This window comes from Pocillopora damicornis, chromosome 4 (genome assembly GCF_964200805.1).
Source record: "Pocillopora damicornis chromosome 4, jaPocDami1.2, whole genome shotgun sequence".
NCBI classification, from domain to species: Eukaryota; Metazoa; Cnidaria; class Anthozoa; order Scleractinia; family Pocilloporidae; genus Pocillopora; species Pocillopora damicornis.
In genome coordinates, this window is record NC_142673.1 from 20,725,388 (window position 1) to 20,750,508 (window position 25,121).

At 39.7% G+C, this 25,121-nt stretch overlaps 2 protein-coding genes across 7 annotated transcripts; both read right to left on the reverse strand.

The window, feature by feature from the left end:
* Positions 1–162: 162 nt before the first annotated feature.
* Positions 163–21,656, reverse strand: LOC113686744 (TNF receptor-associated factor 2). Of its 5 annotated transcripts, none has more exons than XM_089204902.1 (8): positions 21,638–21,656; positions 5,140–5,322; positions 4,609–4,660; positions 4,082–4,186; positions 3,536–3,700; positions 2,860–2,937; positions 2,127–2,216; positions 163–1,846 (listed from the first exon to the last, which is right to left on the reverse strand). In XM_089204902.1, exons 2-8 carry the CDS (start codon positions 5,286–5,288, stop codon positions 812–814), a joined length of 1,674 nt encoding a protein of 557 aa, XP_089061028.1. In that variant the 5' UTR covers positions 5,289–5,322; positions 21,638–21,656; the 3' UTR covers positions 163–811. The 5 variants fall into 5 exon arrangements, with proteins under 5 accessions (XP_089061028.1, XP_089061027.1, XP_089061024.1 ...); XM_089204901.1 differs by lacking the exon at positions 21,638–21,656 and adding an exon at positions 10,163–10,594; XM_089204898.1 differs by lacking the exon at positions 21,638–21,656 and adding an exon at positions 6,466–6,823.
* On the reverse strand, positions 15,467–21,976 carry LOC149047218 (TNF receptor-associated factor 2-like). Of its 2 annotated transcripts, none has more exons than XM_089204896.1 (8): positions 21,879–21,976; positions 20,312–20,493; positions 19,793–19,844; positions 19,266–19,370; positions 18,720–18,884; positions 18,051–18,128; positions 17,123–17,212; positions 15,467–16,856 (listed from the first exon to the last, which is right to left on the reverse strand). In XM_089204896.1, the coding sequence occupies exons 1-8, from the start codon at positions 21,957–21,959 to the stop codon at positions 15,822–15,824; spliced, it is 1,788 nt and encodes a 595-aa protein (XP_089061022.1). In that variant the 5' UTR covers positions 21,960–21,976; the 3' UTR covers positions 15,467–15,821. The 2 variants fall into 2 exon arrangements, with proteins under 2 accessions (XP_089061022.1, XP_089061023.1); XM_089204897.1 differs by lacking the exon at positions 21,879–21,976 and adding an exon at positions 21,638–21,776.
* Positions 21,977–25,121: the final 3,145 nt, after the last annotated feature.

Here is a 25,121-nt window from a genome sequence, read left to right on the forward strand (position 1 = left end):
GGAAGGAGAGAGACCCGAAAGAGCCTGTGTGAATAGCTACTCATTCAAGCTACCCTTACAACTTAGTAACAATCACACTCTCTTCTAAGTTAAGATCTTAAATGACGCTGACACACATGGTCACCTGTTAAATAGTCGGCGTTTAAGAAAGTAGCTAAAGTCTTGACGTTTTTAAACAATTTACTTAACGCATTCACAAAGAGAATCTGGTCGACTAACAACATATTATGATGCTGAGCGAAACCGGAGAACTCGGGGGAAAACCCTCGAATTAATTTAGTTGGCTAAAGAAGTAATTTGTTAAACCTAAATAAATAATGTTTGAAGACAATAATTCGAATTAAATATAAAATTTCCTAGGCTCCGTTAAATACATGCAAAGTTAATTTCAGGTGGTGAATATTGCCAGGCAGGTCCAAAAAAAAAAACCCCAAACAAAACTTATCGTAGTTAACCACCACTACCATTTACATGTAAATATAAATGTCACAGTAAGTTGCAAAAGATTACAAATAGTTTATAGTATCTTGTAAGTTATTATTCCTAAACGTCCCATCGATATCCGCCTTCTAGATATCGACCTTCCACTGTCACAAAAATATAAAGGCTAAAGTAAATTGTTACTGCAAAACTTCCCATCGATGTCCGCCTTCTAAATATAGATCATTCGTTTAAAATTCATATTCATTCTAAGGGCTAAAGTCGTCATTAAAAGGGGTCGATTAGTTTGCTCATGAATATTGAGCTAGCTTTTTAGCTTCCAGAAGTCAACGACACCAGACTTACCACTTTGAAAAGTTTTTTGGTCGGTTTACAAATCTGTGGTGTCCGCTATAATTTTTATGAACATGGTGTCATCCCGGACGTAAGCGTGGTTGTTTAACTCCGACAGAGGGCAGAAGGTAGGACATCCACTTGCTATGTTCGTTTCCCTTCTTGGCCTCTGAAAAGAGGAGCTGTTAGGATCTGGACGGAATGCGTCAACCACGTGTTCCACATTATCTTGATCCAATAACATGAAGGTAACCTTCTGTCTGAATGGCCAGCGGAGCATCGCGTCATACTGACCGCGCATCACCACAAAGAAGATTGAGATGTGGGTTCCTTTGCCGATGCCGTCACCATTTAAATAGATACGCCCACACATCTTATATCCATAACGACTTGTGAAGAAACACGGGCTGTAAAATGACACTTGACCTCCTGACTGTGCATCACGTCGTCTCCTGGCGAAGTCGGAGATTTTCCACAGTAAGACTCCGTCGTGGCTGGATACTTCTTGTTGTGTCACGTATTCCTCTAAATCGCTCAGAGTGACATTGCGCAAAGCTAGGGAGTGACTCATAGACTCAAACTGCCTCTGTAACCTGTTAATCGTCTCTTTGGCAGCCTCTAGAGCTCTCGCTAGAGTGGCAACCTGCCGTTGAAGATCTTCATTCTGTCTGTTCCCTTCGATGATGAGAACTTCAAGGTCAGCTGTTTTAGCTTCTTCATTATGAATTCTCCGCGAGAGCTCCATCGTTGATTCTTGATCTGTTGCAGATGAATTCGGAATAGGTTCGTTTCGCCCAGCACCACCACTTTCTAACTGGTGTATGCGTTGTTCTTGCCGCAACAACTTGGATTTTAATTCTTCATTCTCTTTTAACGCATGCTCTATCTGTTCAGCAAATCTCTCCAATTCTTTCTGGGATGGCATGTTTACATCTTTAGTATTGACGCAATTTGGTTCAAGAAAGTTACTCCCTACCAAAGAGAGAAGTTGCATGACTGTTCGAAAGAGGAGTGTCATATGCCCAGCAACATTTTTCTCGTCATGAGCCTTTCTATCTTGCAGCTTCATGGTCTGAAAGGCAAGAGGGTGCAAATCTTTCGTTAAATCAGCAGAGAAAGATGTTTCAACGACACAATTATCAATCAATCAATTCAACCTCTTAGGGTTGCTCTGTACAATAATCAAATAATTTCAAGCTAAGAAAAATCTGATATAGTGCAGAGAATACACATTTCATACAGAAGACCACTGTTCAATATTAATCATTATTGAAGTTCGAAATCTCAACACATTTTTCAAAATGGATGATAATTTAAACCGTTCACACTTTTTGTTTATTCCCAACACGAACCTTAGATTCAGGACATCCGATTTGCGACCAAGGACAAGGAGCTCTTATCTCTTCACAGTCTCCGTTCATTAGGTCAATATGAGAAGCCATCTAGAAATGGATTCAAAATGTCGAGACAAGCCAAAGTTAATTCATTACTAGCGTAAAAGCTATTGTCATGTGTTAAACATCATGATCCTGTTCAACAGACGCCAATATAACCCAGCAGTGATTTGACCCGTCCGTATGAATACTTCTAGAGTAAATAATCTGCACACTTTGCACGATTGCAGTAGTCTCATTTGAAATCGCCACAACTCGTTCAGTCAGTTCGGTAGGAAAAATTGAGATTAGTACATATCACAAAGGAGAATAGGTTTTTTTCGCGCGCGCTGATTGGCTAGATCAGAAGTGAAACGCAGGTTTAGCAAGAACCATTCAACTCCACGCGCGTCAAAAGTTTAATTACCGACCATTATTCGGTATATTGATAGAAATAAACAAGCTAATTGCTTCTTTGTGGTTTATACTAAATAATTATTCATCACAATTTACTTTTGGGTTACGCGTATTGAAATGGCAGACAAGCGTATTGATCTAGAAGAATATACAAATATTTCGATATTAAGCAGTAATTGCACCATATCTGATCAAAGCACTGTGCTTGTCGATTTTCCTCATCTAAAATCACAGATCGTAGTTCATGAGACTTACCTTTCTTATAAACCAATGAAGAAAGTATATCTGAGCTCACCTGCCCACGAGGAATGTCCTTCCTGTTACACTTTGCGCATTCGATTAGCACCGCAGGGCACTGGGTTTCATGATGTTCCTGTCGTGAGAATATCAGAAAACATCCATTAGACAAAATTACGAAAGCAGCACACGTATTACGTACCACCTTATGCTTCTGTCATGATGCTCAGCCACATCGAAGCTTGTGAGAGCTTGGAAAGAAGATCATCGTTCAATTTGAGCACCTCGAGCCTTTAAACTTTTGACACAAATCTTGTCCGAGATGGTAAGGAGAGCTTCCAGCTTACGAAATAGTTCGCTTAGAGAGTTTCGACTGCCGCAGGTCTCAGCCACTATTCAAGTATTTTGAGTTTCTAGATGTCTAATTATTCAAAAGCAAACTAAAAGAATTCATGCGAGACACAGACCAAGACACAGACCAAGGTGTAACACTAATGTTTAAAAAGATGACTATCGTCGTTGTTGTTGTCAGGTGATCTTTAGCTAGGTCCTTTTCGTTCAAAGGAAATACTTTCAAATGACAGTGCATTTTCAGAGACGTTACAGTGACTGCTTAAATATCAGAGCGATTCGTCGCATCGACGTAGTAGCTGAGGATATCTTTATCGAGAAATGTCCGTTGGAGTTGTGCACGTTGGTAGGTTGTTAAATTATTTAGTTATCACTGTACATACCTCTATAACTGCAAAAATGACTTGAGTGTGGCAGTACTCACATGTGTCCAACCTATACTGGCACCTCTGTTCCAGATGGTCTGCTAACTGGGCTCTAGTCACCAGTTCGCCGCAGTCGGAGTGAACACAAGGTACTTTCAGATACTCACAAACAGCTTCACGGGCCTGTAGAAAGGGAGCCAAATTAACAATTACGTTAAAATGATAAGCAGTAGATTTCATTGTCATCGACGTCGAAGCTCACGAGGTTTTGTCAGCATTGATACCTGACAATAAGGGTTGCAGAGGAAAAATGTTTATTAGAATTCGAAGTAATTGCATCTTAGTCAGTAATAGAGCTCATTTCGACTGAGTTTCGCCATATCAAAGTAATCACATTGGCTAATCAGGACAAAGGAGAATACCACAAAGAGCCAATAAGAACACCAACTGAAAACAAGCGAACCACCTGCAGTGCGGGAAAACGCAGACGACAAAGTCAAGAGGGTGATCAAGTATTCCTTGAGAGACTCAAATGAAAATAACCAATAAAGTAATAAGGTTTACCTCTCGTTTTCTCAGTTCATCCTTCCATTTACAACCGTGCTCATAGTTGACGCAGTGAAGCGTCAATGACTGGATTTCTCGCTCAACAAATCGGTCTTGGAAAACCTAGGATGCAGAAACAGACAAGAAAAAGATATTGAAGACACAGTATCAATCACAAAATTTAAAAAATATGAAATAAGCGAGCAGCATCGATCCGATCTGCCTCAAGGCCTCGTTCACGCAGGTAATTTGAGCGCTCTTTCTCTGGTGCCTTAGTTCATAATGTTTCAGTACTTATTATTTTCTTAAAAATGGACATGTGATTTTCCAAATCGTTCTTGTAAAGCTACTGGCAGTTTGTGATTCGGTCTCGTTAAATGGAGAAGCAGGCGATCGTCTCGTTTCATGAAATCGTTTTCCGCCGTTTGCTCTTAGAGCCTGGCACAGGTCAGCTAATTAATGGCTAATAATTTGATACCCTATTACTGATTTGGTAGGACAAGTTAAAATTCTAAAGATTTTCGGGATTTATAAGGGCAACTGACCTGTTCTCGCTCAATGAGTGTCCCATCTATGACACATTTTCCTGGTACCTGACTGAAGATTCAAGAGAATACAAAACAGGGCTTACACAAATTCATAGAAATGTAGCTTGAACCACTTTCCTTAAAAAAAATATTGGATAATATAACTCTGTCCTAGTGGGAAACAGATGCAGGCAAGAGTTTCAGCATGCATCTAGACTTGAAAGTATTAAGATACATACTGAGCTGAGATAATACTGCTAAAACAAACAAACCGGCAAACAAACAAACAAACAAAACTGAAAGCTTCTAACTGCATGATTGACTCTCGTACATGCTTGTCATAAACCACAGACTTAAAACAAATTATTTATTAGTTAATGACTTCTGGTGACCTTGTACTCAATACACTGACTGCCATAAAACTCTTTCAGTCTGTTTTACTTACATGTGGATGGCATGACTATCAACGTAATCTAGAAGTAGTATCCAGTTATCGCAATTATTTCTTGTAAAATAAAAACTTAGTTCGGCCAAATTCACTTAACCTACCTTAGTATGTCTTCCACACATGCTTTACAATATCTGTGGCCGCAGGCTATGGTCTGTACTGCCTCTTTGAGGAGCTCGTCACATTTAGGACATATGTTCTTTTTGTCGATCCCAGATCGGTCAATTGTCGTTAAGTAGTATCCAGGCATAGCAAATGATTCTTGAATCGTAAACAATCAATATCTATAGGAAAATTATCAGTCAGAATCATAGACAAGTTTCAATTCAGTTACCTTAGAATACCATGCAACATAACTTGTGTTATAAGCAGAAGATTTTACCGCAAGTATTATTACTCAGTAAAGCAGGTTTTGGTGACTCTTTCCGTGTTGGTTGAACTGAGGTATGTGCAGAGCAATGAAAATTCTAAGCATGACATACTTACCGAAAAACACGCAAGTCTTACAAAAAAAAAAGTTTTCCGTGAGGCGAGGCCGCAACCACACATAACTTGCATATTTTTAGTAAGAAGATAACCGTTATCTCGTATGAAATGTCGAGAGAAAAATATTTTTACCTTCCGACACAATGTACATCATTGGGCAGAAAGTGCACGTTGGAAAAAAATTTAAAGAATTTCATTCAAATGGCTAATTCAAAAGATTTTTTGTGAATGGTTCCACTTTTAACCTCATACAGCGGGGTGAATTAATTTGAGTAACAACAAATGTGAAAAATTATAATTACAAGCTTCGCTTAAGTTATATGCGATTTACACAATCAAAGCAAAAACTTGAGAAAAAAACCCTGATGTTCTTTGCCTATTCGTTTGACCAAAATTCTCTCTACTTGTTATTTACGGGGTCAAGAAAAGTTTTTCGATGGCCTCGTTTTTTCATAGTATTCTTGCGATAGACGTTCGTTTAACTTAGTAAGAGTGCAAATCTGTCCCGAACACTTCATCGGTTCCGATTTATCTTCGAGACCATTTTGAATGCGGACGCAGCGGTAGTTCGAAGTTCAAGGAATCCCCCAAACCTTGTTGAAAGCTATCATTATGTAACTCGCAGTTAAGTTCTCAGAGTCAACTAGATAGATCTCAAACTTTTCAAACTTCTTCTCTTGACCGTTCTGCAACTTATCAACTTATCGTGACGGCAGATTACAAACAAAAACATACACGTGTATGCAACAACTGATTTTCACTTTCGAACACACAAATTGAGACATATAAGCATTAGCCATCGATATACCGTAACTTCAGCTGTATGGTTGTTACGAATAAAGTTTCACTCGAAATACGTTGAGTTATAAATTTCGACGGTGAAGTAATCGCAGATTACTGCGAGAGTCTAGAAAATATGGCTTCCACTGTATTTCACTTACATGTAGTTGCACTTGATTTCTGTCCTTATACTTGTGCGTAAAGGGGCCGACACTGCGCAAATGATGAATCTCAGGGATGACTCACAGAAAAATATGAATCCCCCACAATCATTTCATCATTTAACCAATAGAACAAACTAGTGTCAAAACTAACAACCGTGGGCGATTAATTGTTCTGCTTCCAGATCTGCTGCACCTTTCCAAGTTATCATATTGCTTGTTGTCTAAGTTTTTCCTTACCCTGCACCAAGTAGTCGGGGAACATAGTGGTGACTCTCTCCGATTTTTACAGATGCCTATGATCTTTACTACAACGGCCATCTTAGAAGTTGGCGAGTGAACTGCTAGTGCGTGACGCATAACGACATGACGTGACAAATTTTTATAGAATGATGAAAGGCGGTATTTTTAGTCAGCACCTAGGGGACTGAGGGGGTGGGGGTTTTTTGACTCAATTGGTGACATGACATTACTAATTAGCCCACCAAATTTTTTTAATATGGCAGAAAACAATAAAACTAACATTTTTAGAAAGAGGAGATTTTGCACTTTCATTTGGTGCAATGAACTAATACACGTGTCTTACAGAAAAAATATGAAAAATCCAGAAAGGTAATAAAACAGATTTTTTCCCCAACCGTCTTCAAATTAGAGAACAGAACTGAAGTGAAAACTTTGTCAACACAATAACTGTACACAATATCAAGTTCTATATACACAGAACACTTTTCCTAGCACAAAATAAAACACTACTGTTCTTCTTTTAACCATATTTAGTTGCAAACTTGATGTCAGTCAGTAGTCTCAAAATCATTTTAGTGTTCACTTGAATCAACCTTAAACCTCGATAAGTAAATTAATGTTTTGATCAAAGGAAACATAAAATCATCTTGATCTCCTTTGAAGTGGTCTGCCTGGACCATTTCTTGGTCTGCCATGACTGTCTTTGAGTCTCTTGGGACCATTTCTACTGGGGTCATCAAAAAGATAACTCTGCAGTGTGTGGTAGCGCTCAAAGCAAGGTGCTGGACACATACGCACTTGGCAAACCGAGCACTCATAGACTGTTTCCACTCGTTGAATATGTATTTTACAGTTTCTGTGAGTATCAGTTGCCACAGGATGGTAAAACTGCTGGCGGTCAAAGCGGACATCCTGTACTGCTACATTGCCTGCAGAAAAGTTGTTCCGTCGAAAAGAATTTCCTCCTATCAGTTCCCGCACAAGATTCTCTTTGAATTTGACAAGGGTGACTCTAGGATGGCCAGCTCTTCTATACATGATGTGGGCATTCAACACAGCAACTTCAAGCATATGAAAGAAAATTTTGTAATACCAAATATTTCCTTTCATAAGCCTGCAGCAAGTTGCTATGCGTTGATCACCCAAATCAACTCCTCCCATATGGGAGTTGTACAGGTTAATCAACTGTGGCTGTGCAATGTTCTGCCTTTGCCATTGTCCTCGTGTTTTCACCCTTCTCTCTATCTGTCCAATTCCCAAACCCTCAGGGAGAGTTGAGAGTAAATGTACCAGCTTTCGGTCCTTCCATGTCACACAGATGAGGTTGCCACTTTGACGGAAAAGGGATTCTCCCCTGACAAGGCTTTTGACCTGCTCGCATTGCTGGTCAACAATGTCCTGAGGTAGGTACTTTCTATTTCCCCTCACTGTTCCACAGGCTCTAATTCCCTTTTTTCCAGTTCTAAAAAGAGAGGTACACTGGTATACCAGTTGTCAACAAACAATTTGTAACCTTTGTTGAAATAAGGCTCTCTTAGCTTTAGAACAACTCGCTTAGCCACATCCTTGCTTGCTGCTGGACCCTCTTTTCCAGTGTAAATAGAAGTACCAAGTACATAGCCAGATGCTGAATCTGCTATCACAAAACCTTTGATCCCAAATCTGCTTCTCTTCAAAGGCAAAAATTGTCTGAAGTGAACACGGCCCTTGAATTTGATCAGTGTCTCATCAAGAGATAAATTCTGAGAAGGTGCATATACAGCTGTAAATCTGGGCACAAGAGCATCTAAAAATGGTCTTATTTTCCACAATTTATCCCTGTTGGGATCTGTCTGGTCTGGGGCATTGCAATTATTTACAAAGTGGAGATATCTCAGAATGTGAAGGTAGCGGTCTCTTGACATGGTGCTAGAAAACAGTGGAGTTTTGGTGACCGAATCAGTTGACCAGTAAGCTTTCAAATTGCTTTTTTTGACAAGACCCATTGCCAATGTGAGCCCAAGCCAAGCCTTTAGCTCTGGAAGGGTAAAATCGTGGAGATCACCCAGGGAATTGTCCTCAAGCTGCCGTTTTTGATGCTCAAACCGTTTGGTCTCGCGAATAATCAGCTGATAAACATCGTCAGTAAACAGAAGTTGGAAGTAATCTAAACAATTACTGTTATTGTCCATTTCTACCCTCAAACCAACCTCTTCGCGAAAATTTATGCCTTCTGGGGGTTGTATAGTAGATGTCCATCTCATATTGGAGTAGTTTTGCTCCTCGTCATCGCTGTTTTCAATTTCTCCATCACTTTCCCCTTCCTCTTCATCGCTATTTTCCTCTTCATCGCTGCTATCGACATCGGAAGGCGCTTCATGGTCAGAATCCACGTGGGCGATTCGCAGAAATGCTACAGGCAAGTCATCTTCGTCCACAAAAGTTAATCCCATCGATTCTGCAGCCGCCATTTCGATCTTTTTCGCAAACAGATGTCTTACTAATGTTTTGGCGACGCCATATTTAAATGGCAGACGCGATATCGGCAACAACTGGAGTAAAAAATTCCGGAAAATTCGTATTTCGATGTTTCGAAGAGCTCTTTTCGCTGAAAATGAGCCTCATTTTGTTATCCAGCGGTTTAATGCATAAATAGCCTCAGTTCCCCACGGGCTTGCTTTAAATAGCAACAAAAATAGGGTGATGTAATTTTCTACGGCTGTGGCCGTAGTTCGTCCCCCAGGGAATCATAGTGCATGTGGCTGAGTCGAAGAACTCCTCGATTTCCTAGTTTTGTCTCACCTTTGCTTGATTTAAACCAACCAAAATGACAATAAAATTTTCCAGTGAGATTTTTTTTAGCCCAATTATCCTTCAATGGCGTCCCTTTGAATATCTAAGTTATCGAGTTCCAACATCGATGGGAAAAACCCCACCGGGTTTAAAATACGAATCAGTGATTCGTGAATGATTCGGTCTGATGATTCTCCTGCTTCCCCTAACTTTAACTGTAACGCGACCGCTTATGCCCACGCCGTTTGCAGTTGTAAGTGCTAATCGCACATTGAAAAGTTGATTCCATTCTTCAGCTTCGCTCTACTGATGTTGTCTACTGTCGACTTCTTTTACAATCGTAAAAATACCGTTTAAGGGAAGGTGAGGGTTCGCAAAAGAATCGATTTAATCCTATCGTATTTATGGTTTACGGAGTAACTGGAGTTCACTCGTGAAGGAGTGAAAAAATGGGTCGATATTATTCGAAGAGATCCTCTCTCGGTTTGATCAAAGAGGTCGAGGCCGGACAAGGTTTTCGTATACGTAATGGATCTTATTTGAGCTACATTCACATAAAAGAGAGGCTACATAATACTGTGATGTTCCTAATGTCACGACACCAACATGGATCATTAACTCGATACGCGACAGGTTTGATAATTACAACTATGGCAAAATATATGTATAATTGTATACTCACCGTGCAACGGATAAGTCGAATGCTATTCTGTACTAGTGATGGTTTCAAATACCCTCCCACGCATGCAGAATCGAGCTAGAATCGAGCTTAAATGACTCATTAGTCTATACCATTAAAGGCAAAGGCGAGGCCTATGGGCGGCCGTCACCACCAAAAATACAAGGATGTCGTATAGATCAGCAAATACAAATATGGTGTAAGGATCAGCTGCAGGATAGCATAGCTAATAAAGGAATGGCATGGCCAAATTATAGACAGTCTAGTTTTCCTTCGTGAAACAGAACACCCTAAACATGAATAGTTTAGCCAAATGAGAAACGGTCTAGTAGCCCATGTTGAGTTGGAACATGAGATTGTGAAATGGACTAGCTCAATTACAAATAGCTTAGCACTCATTTGCAATACAGTACTCAAACGGTGTAGCGTTGCGTTAAACGGCTCAGAGTAACGTCGAGTAGCACAGCGCACGCACAAACGGTCTTCACATTCGATGACGTCATGCCCCTAGCAGATCGCTGTTCCATTTCCGGTTTGTATTTTTGGTGGTTTCGGCGAGATGCCTTGGCGGCCGTCACCACCAAAAATAACAAGGATGTCGTATAGATCAGCAAATACAAAGATGGCTTAAGGATCAGCTGCAGGATAGCATAGCTAATAAAGGAATGGCATAGCCTTCACGTCACGCCACGACGACTCGCCACAACATCGAAATATTTCAAGTAATACTAAGCAATTTAATGTTCAGATAGAGCGTCTGATGTTTTGCAAAGCTATTCGACCCAACGCTACACTATTTGTGTCTACGCTGTACCATTCTACATTACACTGAGCCATTTCACGCAACGCTACACCATTTAATTTATGTGTACGCTGTGCCATTCGACATTATGCTAGCCCACTTCACGCAACGCTACACTGTTTGTATGTACGCTGTACCATTCGACATTACGCTGAGCCATTTCATACAACGCTACACTGTTTTTATGTACGCTGTACCATTCGACAATACGCTGAGCCATTTCCCGCAGCGCTACACCATATGTGTGTACGCTGTACCATTCTAAATTACGCTGAGCCATTTGACGCAACGCTACACCGTTTGTGCGTACGCTGTGCTACTCGACGTTACCCTGAGCCGTTTAACGCAACGCTACACCGTTTGAGTACTGTATTGCAAATGAGTGCTAAGCTATTCGTAATTAAGCTAGTCCATTTCACAATCTCATGTTCCAACTCAACATGGGCTACTAGACCGTTTCTCATTTGGCTAAACTATTCATGTTTAGGGTGTTCTGTTTCACGAAGGAAAACTAGACTGTCTATAATTTGGCCATGCCGTTCCTTTATTAGCTATGCTATCCTGCAGCTAATCCTTACACCATCTTTGTATTTGCTGATCTATTTGATATCCTTGTATTTTTGGTGGTGACGGCCGCCCATAGAGGCCCCCTTGTGAGTATCACAGATTAGTCATAGCCTTTAAAGTGACTATGACAAGAAAATTTTTTTTTCGCAAATATTTAGCTTCTCATATTGACAAACCGATTCCGATGAAATAAAAGATTTCAAAAACTTCAAAAAAACTGTGTCCGTGAGTAAGTTTTATTGATTTTACTGCAAGTTGCTCCTTTCCTCAAAGATTGCAAAGACCGAGACTGTCGCCGTCGAGCCGGTCAAACGGAAAACGAGTGAGTTTATCTGCATGATTCAAGTTAACCTCACATAGAGATTTTAACACATTGACATTGCTTCTGTTGCTACTTTTAGGGGAGAACTGATGGCTTGTGGGATGTATTTTCGAAAACTTAAGTTAGAAGAATACATAGCGGCCTCTTCGAGCTTGTGTTTATGTCAGCATCAGCTAGAGGTTTCGCATTGTTCACGCAACAGGATATCGGTCAGTTCAGGAAAGGGCCTGAACTTTATCACAAATTATGTACTTCTAGTAAAAAAATACAATGGAAACTACAACAAGTAGGATTTTCATACAATAAGAAAAGCGCAAATGTAGTCACGAGGAAAGACAAGGATTATGAGTATATCTCAAGCGCGAGAAATAAACCTGAACAATAAGGAGCTCACCATTCTTCGCTTGCGACATGTCAGCCGAAAATAAAGTTGAACAATCTTCTACGGTGAAGGAACAGGCTCCTTAATCAGCATTCTTTTAAGCTCAATTCTTTGGTTATCTTCCCCTGATTTCTTTAGTGGTATGTGTTCGTAAGAGCCGCATTGAGAGCCGGCTGACGACATTTAAGAGTAAACTGTCCTTTACGTCGAGGATCGAAACGCGTCCATTTGGCCATACAGCTACATCCTTTCAAGTTTTTTGTATAGAAATACGCTGTATATGTTTGTTATTCTTGTAGCTGACATCGTTTGGCTCTTCGGCCATGCAAAACGTTCGTCCTCCCTTCTAGATTTCTCCTTTCTCCACTATTGTAGCCACGTGTCTTCACAGTTTTCTATGCCACAACGATGTGACATGATCGTTTTGGCCGCGCGCTTAATGGGGACACTTTTTGGCCGCCAAATTGTACTTTTAATGCACAAAAAAAATGGTCAGGGAGAACTCGCTAGGCGCTGAAATCGGTTATTTCCAATTTTTAATACAGCTATCAGCCAAAAAATGAAAAATTTCGTGTCATAGGCACTTTAAAACCGGGTATTTAATATAATAATGAACTAGTGAAAAACCCTGTTGAACCAGTTTTGTACCTGCCAGTTTTGTACGCTTTCTTTTAATAGAAATGTTTCTCTAGTGCAGCTGAAACATCATGTACGAAAACATTGCCTCAGTTCATGTTGCAGCTCTCTGAATAAGGGAAATCCCCTCAATTCAATAACGAGTCGTCACGCCATTAAAGTTTATTGTTTGAAGCAATCGGTGACTTGCACGATATAATTTATTTGGTATATCAAAGTATTAACCAGAAACGATTAAACTGGAAGAGCCAGAGCAGTTCCCACACCAAGACCTTTTGCATCTTAAAACTTGTCTTAAGTTTACAGCACAATCAGTCTTCCAGCAGTGAGAATCATGTGTTTAAGTGACCTTCCGTCTTTACAAGGCTGCGCGACATGGGAAAACGTGACATAGTTGTCTTTTAGGAAGGACTTTCCAATTCCACTTGAAGAATCCTACATTTGGGGATAATGCAACCAAGAGTCTTAGGACTGCCAGGTCGTTTATCCAACAGTTATTTCATGACTGCGCGTTAGACAGGAGATGGTAACGAGGCGTGTAGCACCCGAATTAGCTATATCAACCAACCTCATATCCAACAAGTGCGAATTGAATAATTGTTTTATTAAGTTTAAATGTTTTTCAATGCCGTGAGAGCTTACTTAACTTGTTTTCACTCCCCATTTTTTCAAATTAAACCGACTGGAAGTCAATTTTACTTCCGACCGCCGAAACGGCTAAACTTCAGTCAAATGACAATGTGCCTCGCTTTACGAATGACGCTGAATGAAATTTTATACGGCGTTACCCAGCTAACGCTGGACCTGAATGTTTACACGAAATACAGAAATTTCTGAACCAGGAAACGTTCCAGGTTACGAGATACAAGCATTTCATCGGAAAACGAAAAAGTTGTGCACACTTTGTTCAAGTGGTTTGTTTAACTAAAACCTCGCAATGTAAGTAATAGAGTGCTCCGTGTGGGCGAGTTACGACCGCAAGTTATACAAACTTGCTGACACAAGTATTTCGATAAACTTATAAAACATTAAGCATATCTTGAAGCGTTGTGCACATTTAAAAATGTTTTTAGTACGGTAGCGAACAGACTTCAAAGGTGAGCTTTTGTAACTTAAGGTCTGGTAAAAATTTCAACAAATGATATCCTGAAATATGGAGGTAACCGGCTGGTCCTACATTTGTTGCAGCATTATACTTTTTCTAGACCATAGAGCGTGAATAAAAAGTTCAAACTGAACTTTCTAGATGAAAATTCAAAGATGTATACCACTCAATAGGGTTATGTCGTTCTTTGTGGCTTTTACCCTTGAGATGACTATGACTGGTATTAGTTTAATTCTGTTTCCAATGCACGGAAGAGGTGTTTGCTTTCAGCCAAATGTAAATTCAGCTTAGTAACACTTGGTTGAGTCATTTCCCATATAAGGCGATGCGGAGTATTCAGGAACAACTCCTCCCGCTACGAGGGGGCGACTAGTGGTGTATATTTACAGAGCTGCGCGCGAAGCGGTGAAGAAATTTCCGCCACTAGCCAACAACACTGAGTTCGATGGTTGTTTGAGTATACAGCATACTAAAACAATTAGATAATATAGCATAAAGAGGTAATTCCAACTCATTTATTCCTACGACGATTACTGTATTCTCGGGCGCAAATCCCGTGCGAGTCTTCGGAGGTGAGTAGCAAAGGATATTCTGCGTTTAAGCGGCCAATCCGAGCGCGCCTTTAAACGCTAGCCACTGTTTTAGTGTACACAACAAGCTAATAACCGAAGTACAGTAAAACAATCAGCCTCACTAGAGAGGCAATATCAGGAGTTTAAAAGTTAGTGATTGTGTATTTTTCTTTTTCCTTAACGAAAGGTAATAAGCTTGATGAGATATAGGCGTTTAAAAATGTCCCTTTCCAATATTGCCACTGTCAGTTTCTTACAAGCCCAGGGTCCGTTTTCTTGTATCATAAGAATTACTACACCCTAACCATCAGCTCAAGATCGTGTTTTGCTCTGGCAAAGGGCTAACGCTCGAAAGGTCAGCTTTGAAACTCTTAACGATGGCCAAATTACGATATCAACCCAATTGAAAATACCAAATTCATTTGTTTTTTTTTTGGCTGATGTTGCAACAGCTACGTCTGTCTCTCGGCTTATGTGCTCTTATACCCTCTTTGGGGCAGAGGGAAGGAGAGAGACCCGAAAGAACCTGTGTGAATAGCTACTCATTCAAGCTACCCTTACAATTAAGTAACAGTCACACTCTCTTCTAAGTTAAGATCTTAAATGAAGCTGACACACACGGTCATCTGTTAAATAGTCGGTGTTTATGGAAGTAGCTAAAGTCTTGACGCTTTTAAGTAATTTATTTAACGCATTCACTAAGAGAATCTAGTCGACCAACAACATATTGTGATGCTGAGGGAAACCGGAGAACCCGGGGGAAAACCCTCGAATTAATTTAGTTGGCTAAAGAAGTAATTTGTTAAACCTGAATAAATAATGTTTGAGGCCAATAATTCGAATTAAATATCAAATTTCCTAAGTTCCGTTAAATACATGCAAAGTTTACTTAAGGAGGTGAATACTGCCAGGCAGGTCCAAAAAAAAAAAGCACCAATCAAAATTTATCCTAGTTAACCACCACTACCACTTACATGTAAATATAAATGTTACAGTAAGTTGCAAAAGGTTATAAATAGTTTATAATATCTTGTAAGTCATTATTGCTAAACTTCCCATCGATGTCCGCCTTCTAAATATAGATCATTCATTTAAAATTCATATTCATTCTAAGGGCTAAAGTCGTCATTAAAAGGGGTCGTTTAGTTTGCTCAAGAATATTGAGCTAGCTTTTTAGCTTCCAGAAGTCAACGACACCAGACTTTGGGGCAGAAAACGTTCAGACACTACGAGAAGTTTTCACCAAATTACCACTTTGGAAAGTTTTCTGGCCGGTTTACAAATCTGTGGTGTCCACTATAATTTTTATGAACATGGTGTCATCCCGGACGTAAGAGTGGTTGTTTAACTCCGACAGGGGCCAGAAGGTAGGACATCCACTTGCTATGTTCGTTTCCCTTCTTGGCCTCTGAAAAGAGGAGCTGTTAGGATCTGGTCGGAATGCGTCAACCACGTGTTCCACATTATCTTGATCCAATAACATGAAGGTAAACTTCTGTCTGAATGGCCAGCGGAGCATCGCGTCATACTGACCGTGCATCACCACAAAGAAGATTGAGATGTGGGTTCCTTTGCCGATGCCGTCACCATTTAAATAGATACGCCCACACATCTTATATCCATAACGACTTGTGAAGAAACACGGGCTGTAAAATGACACTTGACCTCCTGACTGTGCATCTCGTCGTCTCCTGGCGAAGTCGGAAATTTTCCACAGTAAGACTCCGTCGTGGCTGGATACTTCTTGTTGTGTTACGTATTCCTCTAAATCGCTCAGAGTGACATTGCGCAAAGCTAGGGAGTGACTCATAGACTCAAACTGCCTCTGTAACCTGTTAATCGTCTCTTTGGCAGCTTCCAGTGCTCTGGCTAAAGTGGCAACCTGCCGTTGAAGATCTTCATTCTGTCTGTTCCCTTCGATGATGAGAACTTCTAGGTCAGCTGTTTTAGCTTCTTCATTATGAATTCTCCGTGAGAGCTCCATCGTTGATTCTTGATCTGTTGCAGATGAATTCGGAATAGGTTCGTTCCGCCCAGCACCACCACCTTCTAACTGGTGTATGCGTTGTTCTTGTTGAAACAACTTGGATTTTAATTCTTCATTCTCTTTTAATGCGTGCTCTATCTGTTCAGCAAATCTCTCTAGTTCTTTCCGAGATGGCATGTTTACATCTTTAGTATTGACGCAATTTGGTTCACGAAAGTTACTCCCTACCGAAGAGAGAAGTTGCATGACTGTTTGAAAGAGGAGTGTCATATGCTCAGCAACATCTTTCTCGTCATGAGCCTTTCTATCTTGCAGCTTCATGGCCTGAAAGGCAAGAGGGTGCAAATCTTTCGTGAAAATCAGCAGAGAAAGATGTTTCAACGACACAATTGTCAATCAATCAATTCAACCTCTTAGGGTTGCTCTGTACAACAATCAAATAATTTCAAGCTAAGAAAAATCTGATATAATGCGGAGAATACACATTTCATACAGAAGACCACCGTTCAATATTAATCATTAACGGAGTTCGAAATCTCAAAAGCTTCTTTAAATGGATGAAAATTTAAACGTTAATTCCCAACACGAACCTTAGATTCAGGAAATCCGATTTGCGACCAAGGACAAGGAGCTCTTATCTCTTCATTCTCTCCGTTCATTAGGTCAATATGAGAAGCCATCTGGAAATGGATTCAAAGTGTCGAGACAAGCCAAAGTTAATTCATTACTAGCGTAAAAGCTACTGTTATGTGCTAAACATCATGATCCTGTTCAACAGACGCCAATATAACCCAGCAGTGTTTTGGCCCGTCCGTATAAACACTTTCAGAATAAATAATCTGCACACTTTAACTTGCCAAAATGAGCGCGCAAGTATGCGTATCACGGGTAACCATGACGTCGTATCATCTGGAACTTCCGGCTTAAATACAGATGATTATTAATGACTACACAACAGGGCTAACAATGGCACGCAGTTAACAGTATCTGGTGAGTTACCAACTCATGCATACTTTGTTGCCCAGTAGGACAGTACGATTGGTTACGATTGCAGTAGTCTCATTTGAAATCGCCACAACTTGTTCTGTCAATTCGATAGGAAAAATCAAGATTAGTACGTACCACAAAGAAGAATAGTTTTTTCGCGCGCGCTGATTGGCTAGATCGGAAGTGACAAGCAGGTTTAGCAAGAACCATTCAACTCCACGCGCGTCAAAAGTTTAATTACCGACAATTATTCGGTATATTGATAGAAATAAACAAGCTACTTGTTTCTGTGTGGTGTATACTAAATAATCATTCAACACAATTTACTTTTGGGTTGGTTACGCGTATTGAAATGGCAGACAAGCGCATTGATCTAGAACGAATATACAAATTTTTCAATATTAAGTAGTAATCGCACCATATCTGATCAAAGCACTGTGCTTGTTGATTTTCCTCATCTAAAATCACAGATCGTAGTTCATGAGACTTACCTTTCTTATAAACCAATGAAGAAAGTATATCTGAGCTTACCTGCCCACGAGGAATGTTCTTCCTGTTGCACTTTGCGCACTTGATTAGCACCGCAGGGCACTGGGTTTCATGATGTTCCTATCGTGAAAATAGTAGAAAGAATCCATTACCCAAAATTACGAAAGCGGCACACGTACCACCTCATGCTTCTGTCATGATGTTCAGCCGCATCGAAACTTGTGAGAGCTTGGAAAGAAGATCATTGTTTAATTTGAGCACCTCGAACCTTTAAACGTTTGACGCAAATCTTGTCGGAGATGGTAAGGAGGGCTTCGAGCTTACAAAATTGTTTGCTTAGAGAGTTTCGACTGGCACAGGCCTCAGCCACTATTCAAGTATTTTGAACATCAAGATGTCTAGTTATTCAGAGGGAAACGAAAATAATTCGTGCGAGACACAGACCAAGGTGTAACACTAATGTTTAAAAAAATAATTATCGTCGTTTTTGTTGTCAGGTGAACTTTAGCTTGGTTCTTTTCAGTCAGGGGAAATACTTTCAAATGACAGTGCATTTTCAGAGACGTTACAATGACAGCTTAAATATCAGGGCGATTTGTCGTATCGACGCACTAGCTGAGGATATCTTTATCGAGAAGTATCCGTTGAAGTTGTGCACGTTGGTAGGTTGTTTAATTATTTAGTTAAATATTTAGTTATCACTGTACATACCTTTATAACTGCAAAAATGACTTGAGTGTGGCAGTACTCACATGTGTCCAACCTATACTGGCACCTCTGTTCCAGATGGTCTGCTAATTGGGCTCTAGTCACCAGTTCGCCGCAATCCGAGTGAACACAAGGTACTTTCACATACTCACAAACAGCTTCATGGGCCTGTAGAAAGGGAGCCAAATTAACAATTACGTTAAAACGATAAGCAGTAGATTTCTTAGTCATCGACGTCGAAGCTCACGAGGTTTTGTCAGCATTGATACCTGACAATAGGGGTTGCAGAGGAAAAATGTATATTAGAATTCGAAGTAATCGCATCTTAGTCAGTAATAGAGTTCATTTCGACTGAGTTTTGCAATATCAAAGTAATCACATTGGCCAATCAGGACAAAGGAGGATACCAAAAAGAGCTAATAAGAACACCAACTAAAAACAAGCGAACCGCCTGCAGTGCGGGAAAACGCAGACGAAAAAGTCAAGAGGGTGATCAAGTATTCCTTGAGAGACTCAGATGAAAATAACCAACAGTGTAATAAGGTCTACCTCTCGTTTTCTCAGTTCATCCTTCCATTTACAACCGTGCTCGTTGTTGACGCAGTGTAGCGTCAATGACTGAATTTCTCGCTCAACAAATCGGTCTTGGAAAACCTAGAATGCAGAAACAGACAAGAAAAAGATATTAAAGACACAGTATCAATCACAAAAAAGTCAAAAATATTAAATAAGCGAGCAGCATCGATCCGATCTGCCTCAAGGCCTCGTTCACGCGAGTAATTTGAGCGCTCTTTCTCTGGTGCCTCAGTTCACAATGTTTCAGTACTTATTATTTTCTTAAAAATGGATACGTGATTTTCCAAATCGCTCTTGTAAGGCTACTGGCAGTTTGTGCTTCGGTCTCGTTCAATGGAGAAGCAGGCGATCGTCTCGTTTCATGAAGTCGCTTTCCGCCGTTTGTTCTGAGAGCGTAGCACAGGTCAGCTAAGTAATGGCTAATAATTTGATACCTTATGACTGATTTGGTAGGACAAGTTAAATTCTAAAGATTTTCGTGACTTATAAGGGCAACTGACCTGTTCTCGCTCAATGAGTGTTCCATCTATGACACATTTTCCTGGTACCTGACTGAAGATTCAAGAGAATACAAAACAGGGCTTACACAAATTCATAGAAATGTAACTTGAACCACTTTCCTTAAGAAAAATATTGGATAATATAACTCTGTCCTGGTAGGAAACAGATGCAGGCAAGAGTTTCAGCATGCATCTAGACTTGAAAGTATTAAGATACATACTGAGCTGAGGTAATACTGCTAAAACAAACAAACAAACAAACAAAACTGAAAGCTTCTAACTGCATGATTGATTCTCGTACATGCTTGTCATAAACCACAGACTTAAAACAAATTATTTATTAGTTAATGACTTCTGGTGACCTTGTACTCAATACACTGACTGCCATAAATCTATTTCAGTCTGTTTTACTTACATATGATTGGCATGACTATCAACGTCATCTAGAAGTAGTATCCAGTTATCGCAATTATTTCTTGTAAAATAAAAACTGAGTTCGGCCAAATTCACTTAACCTACCTTAGTATGTCTTCCACACATGCTTTACAATATCTGTGGCCGCAGGCTATGGTCTGTACTGCTTCTTTGAGGAGCTCGTCACATTTAGGACATATGTTCTTTTTGTCGATCCCAGATCGGTCAATTGTCGTTAAGTAGCATCCAGGCATAGCAAATGATTCTTGAATCGTAAAAATCAATATCTATAGGAAAATTATCAGTCAGAATCATAGACTAGTTTCAATTCAGTTACCTTAGAATACCATGCAACATAACTTGTGTTATAAGCAGAAGATTTTACCGCAAGTAGTATTACACAGTAAAGCAGGTTTTGGTGACTCGTTCCGTGTTGGTTGAACTGAGGTATGTGCAGAGCAATGAAAATTCTAAGCATGACATACTTATCGAAAAACACGCAACTCTTACAAAAAAAAAAAGGTTTTTCGTGAGGCGAGGCCGCAACCACACATAACTTGCATATTTTTAGTAAGAAGATAACCGTTATCTCGTATGATATGTCGAGAAAATTATTTTTACCTTCCGACACAATGCACATCATTGGGCAGAAAGTGCACGTTGGGAAAAATTTAAAGAATTTCATTCAAATGGCAAATTCAAAAGATTTTTTGTGAATGGTTCCACTTTTAACCTCATACAGCGGGGTGAATTAATTTGAGTAACAACAAATGTGAACAATTATAATTACAAGCTTCGCTTAAGTTATATGCGATTTACACAATCAAAGCAAAAACTTGAAAAAAAAACCCTGATGTTCTTTGCCTATTCGTTTGACCGAAATTCTCTCCACTTGTTATTTACGGGGTGAAGAAAAGTTTTTCGATGGCCTCGTTTTTTCATAGTATTCTTGCGATAGACGTTCGTTTAACTTAGTAAGAGTGCAAATCTGTCCCGAACACTTCATCGGTTCCGCTTTATCTTCGAGACCATTTTGAATGCGGACGCAGCGGTTGTTCGAAGTTCAAGGAATCCCCAAACCTTGTTGAACGCTATCATCATGTAACTCGCAGTTAAGTTCTCAGAGTCAACTAGATAGATCTCACACTTTTCAAACTTCTTCTCTTGACCATTCTGCAACTTATCAACTTATCGTGACGGCAGATTACAAACAAAAACATACACGTGTATGCAACAACTGATTTTCACTTTCGAACACACAAATTGAGACATATAAGCATTAGCCATCGATACACCGTAACTTCAGCTGTATGGTTGTTACGAATAAAGTTTCACTCGAAATACGTTGAGTTATAAATTTCGACGCTGAAGTATAAATCGCAGATTACTGCGAGAGTCTAGAAAATATGGCTTCCACTGTATTTCACTTACATGCAGTTGCACTTGATTTCTGTCCTTATACTTGTGCGTAAAGGGGCTGACACTGCGCAAATGATGAATCTCAGGGATGACTCACAGAAAAATATGAATCGCCCACAATATTTTTCATCATTTAGCCAATAGAACAAACTAGTGTCAAAACTAACAACCGTAGGCGATTAATTGTTCTGCTTCCAGATCTGCTGCACCTTTCCAAGTTATCATATTGCTTGGTATCTAAGTTTTTCCTTACCCTGCACCAAGTAGTCAGGGAACATAGTGGTGACTCTCTCCGATTTTTACATATGCCTATAACCTTTACTACAACGGCCATCTTAGAAGTTGGCGAGTGAACTGCTAGTGCGTGACGCGTGACGACATGACGTGTCTATGCAATGATGAGAGGCGGTATTTTCAGCAATTTTAATTGATGAATCATAGTGCATGTGACTGAGTCGAAGAACTCCTCGATTTCCAAGTTTTGTCTCACCTTTGCTTGATTTAAACCAACCAAAATGACAATAAAATTTTCTAGTGAGATTTTTTTTTAGCTCAATTATCCTTCAATGGTGTCCCTTTGAATATCTAAGTTCTCGAGTTCGAACATCGATGGGAAAAACCCCACCGGGTTTCAAATAAGAATCAGTGATTCGTGAATGATTCGGTCTGATGATTCTCCTGATTCCCCTAACTTTAACTGTAACGCGATCGCTTATGCCCACGCCGTTTGTAGTTGTAAGTGCTAATCGCACATTGAAAAGTTGATTCCATTCTTCAGCTTCGCTCTACTGATGTTGTCTACTGTCGACTTCTTTTACAATCGTAAAAATACCGTTTAAGGGAAGGTGAGGGTTCGCAAAAGAATCGATTTAATCCTATCGTATTTATGGTTTGCGGAGTAACTGGAGTTCACTCGTGAAGGAGTGAAAAAATGGGTCGATATTATTCGAAGAGATCCTCTCTCGGTTTGATTAAAGAGGCCGAGGCCGGACAAGGTTTTCGTCTACGTAATGGATCTTATTTGAGCTACATTCACATAAAAGAGAGACTAGATAATACTGTGATGTTCCTAATGTCACGACACCAACATGGATCATTAACTCGATACGCGACAGGTTTGATAATTACAACTAAGGCAAAATATATGTATAATTGTATACTCACCGTGCAACGGATAAGTAGAATGCTATTCTGTACTAGTGATGGTTTGAAATACCCTCCCACGCATGCAGAATCGAGCTTAAATGAGCTCTTAGTCTATACCATTAAAGACAAAGGCGAGGTCCCCTTGTAAGTATCACAGATTAGTCATAGCTTTAAAGTGACTATGACAAGAAATATTTTTTTTCGCAAATATTTAGCTAATCATATCGACAAACCGATTCCGATAAAATAAAAGATTTCAAAAACCTCAAAAAAAACTCCCAGTTTTCTGGGAATTCCTAGGAATTCTCAAAAATTCCCAATTATGCAAATGACCCTTGCAAACTGAATTCTCAGTTTTCTAACTTTAAAGGACTCTTGGATTCCATGATCAAAAAATATTTTTATTGTGATGCAAATTAATGTCTCATGTTCACTAATGTGCCAAAATCATCAAACATTCATTGGCTGTTCCTTGGTACACAACTTCCACAATAATTAACAATAATTACATTAGTTTGTGTAGTGTGATCGTCCGGGTGAGTGTAGTTCTGAAAAGAACTGTTGTTGGTGACTGACTGTTCTTGACGAATCATCCTACAACCCGACTTCCCACAAAGCTACGACTATCAAGACATTGACAAGACGAGCGCAACTTGTTTGCAACACACCGGACAGTTTATCTGACGAAAACAAGTACCTTGACCGTGTTTTTGACAAAAACAACTACAACACTGACTTCATTAGACGAAACACTCACAGGGTGACCGACACTACAGAAACTAACAGGGACTCCACATCTATCACGACTACAGCTACTATACCCTACATCAAAGGCACTTCTGAGGCTATCGCGCGGATCCTACAACCTTACAACATTCGCGTAGCTCACAGGCCTATAACTACTTTACGACATTTGCTGACCAACGTTAAAGACAAAGACGAACCCAACAACAGACAGGGAGCGATTTATAAGATCGAATGCTCCGACTGCCAGGCCTCCTACATTGGTGAGACTGGTAGAAACCTTAACACGCGACTAACTGAACACAAACGATCTACTAGAAATGGCGATGTAAACAATCACATTTCTGAACATCACCGACAAACTAATCACAGAATCGACTGGGACTCTGCTAAATGCTTAACCTAAAGTACAAACTACTTTCAACGACTGACTCTGGAAAGCTGGTTCACTAACTTAGAACAGACGCCTCTCAACAGGTGTCAACAATTACCAGCACCTTACAAACGACTCATTAACGACGTGAACAAACCGACAAACAGACCGACAAACAACAGACGGATCGAAACCGACCAATGACTGTCAACAAACTCTACATGAGTCTTCCAGCCAATCACATCACGGCTAAACAGACCAATCACGTTCAACAGACCAGACTTTATAACATCATCGACTGACAACTATTCCTTACTTGACTCTGAAGATGACTATCGCACAGATAGTCGAAACGTCAGTCACCAACAACAGTTCTTTTCAGAACTACACTCACCCGGACGATCACACTACACAAACTACTGATACTCCTGGGTTCAAACCATTTACTTTAATAATTACATTGTTATCTACATTTAAAGAACTTTGTTAGTTATCAACATAAGTTACTTCCCTAACCTACATTACTGGTTGCCTTTGTTAGAAAACCTTGGAACAGTCAAGCTCAGTTGCCTCAAACACTGTCTGAGACTTTTTGTTGACATTATTTTTAGTAGAAATTTCATGCCTTAGACAAACAAATTCAACACCTAATTAGTCTTTCTTTTTTCATGATTGTTGTTGCTGTTTTTTTTTCAGTGTTTTGCTCTGTTTTCGTGACTAATTGCTGTAATTTGTTTTGATGTTTTTATTCTTACAAAACATTTTTGTAGGAGTTCCAATACTTGTGGATCATCCACACGCTTTGCAAACATTTAGCATGCAGACAAGACAGAGGTAGTCAATGTGCCCTTTGAGGAAAAACACCTTTTAAATGACATCTTCAATTTACTTTATTTGAAACTCTGATCTGAAAATATTTGTCAACAAGACTTGTTAGTAGTGAGAAGTACCAACCAAGTTTCCTTTCATAACTTTATTTCTTAAATGTCCCAATCTGGATCTCCCGAAAATATTACATCTTTTTATTTTTGGTGCAAAATACAAGTCCTTCTTTATATAAAAATGAAAATTGCAAGTCACACTTCAATAATAACAGCTCTAAAGTTTACTTGTTGTTCTTCTCTGTCTGTCAGCTATCGACAAAATTGTTTTATACTTCGGACAGTGCCGGCATAACTATTTGTGGACCAGAGTTCCAACGCACCTCTGTAATCACATATAGTTACTTCTGTC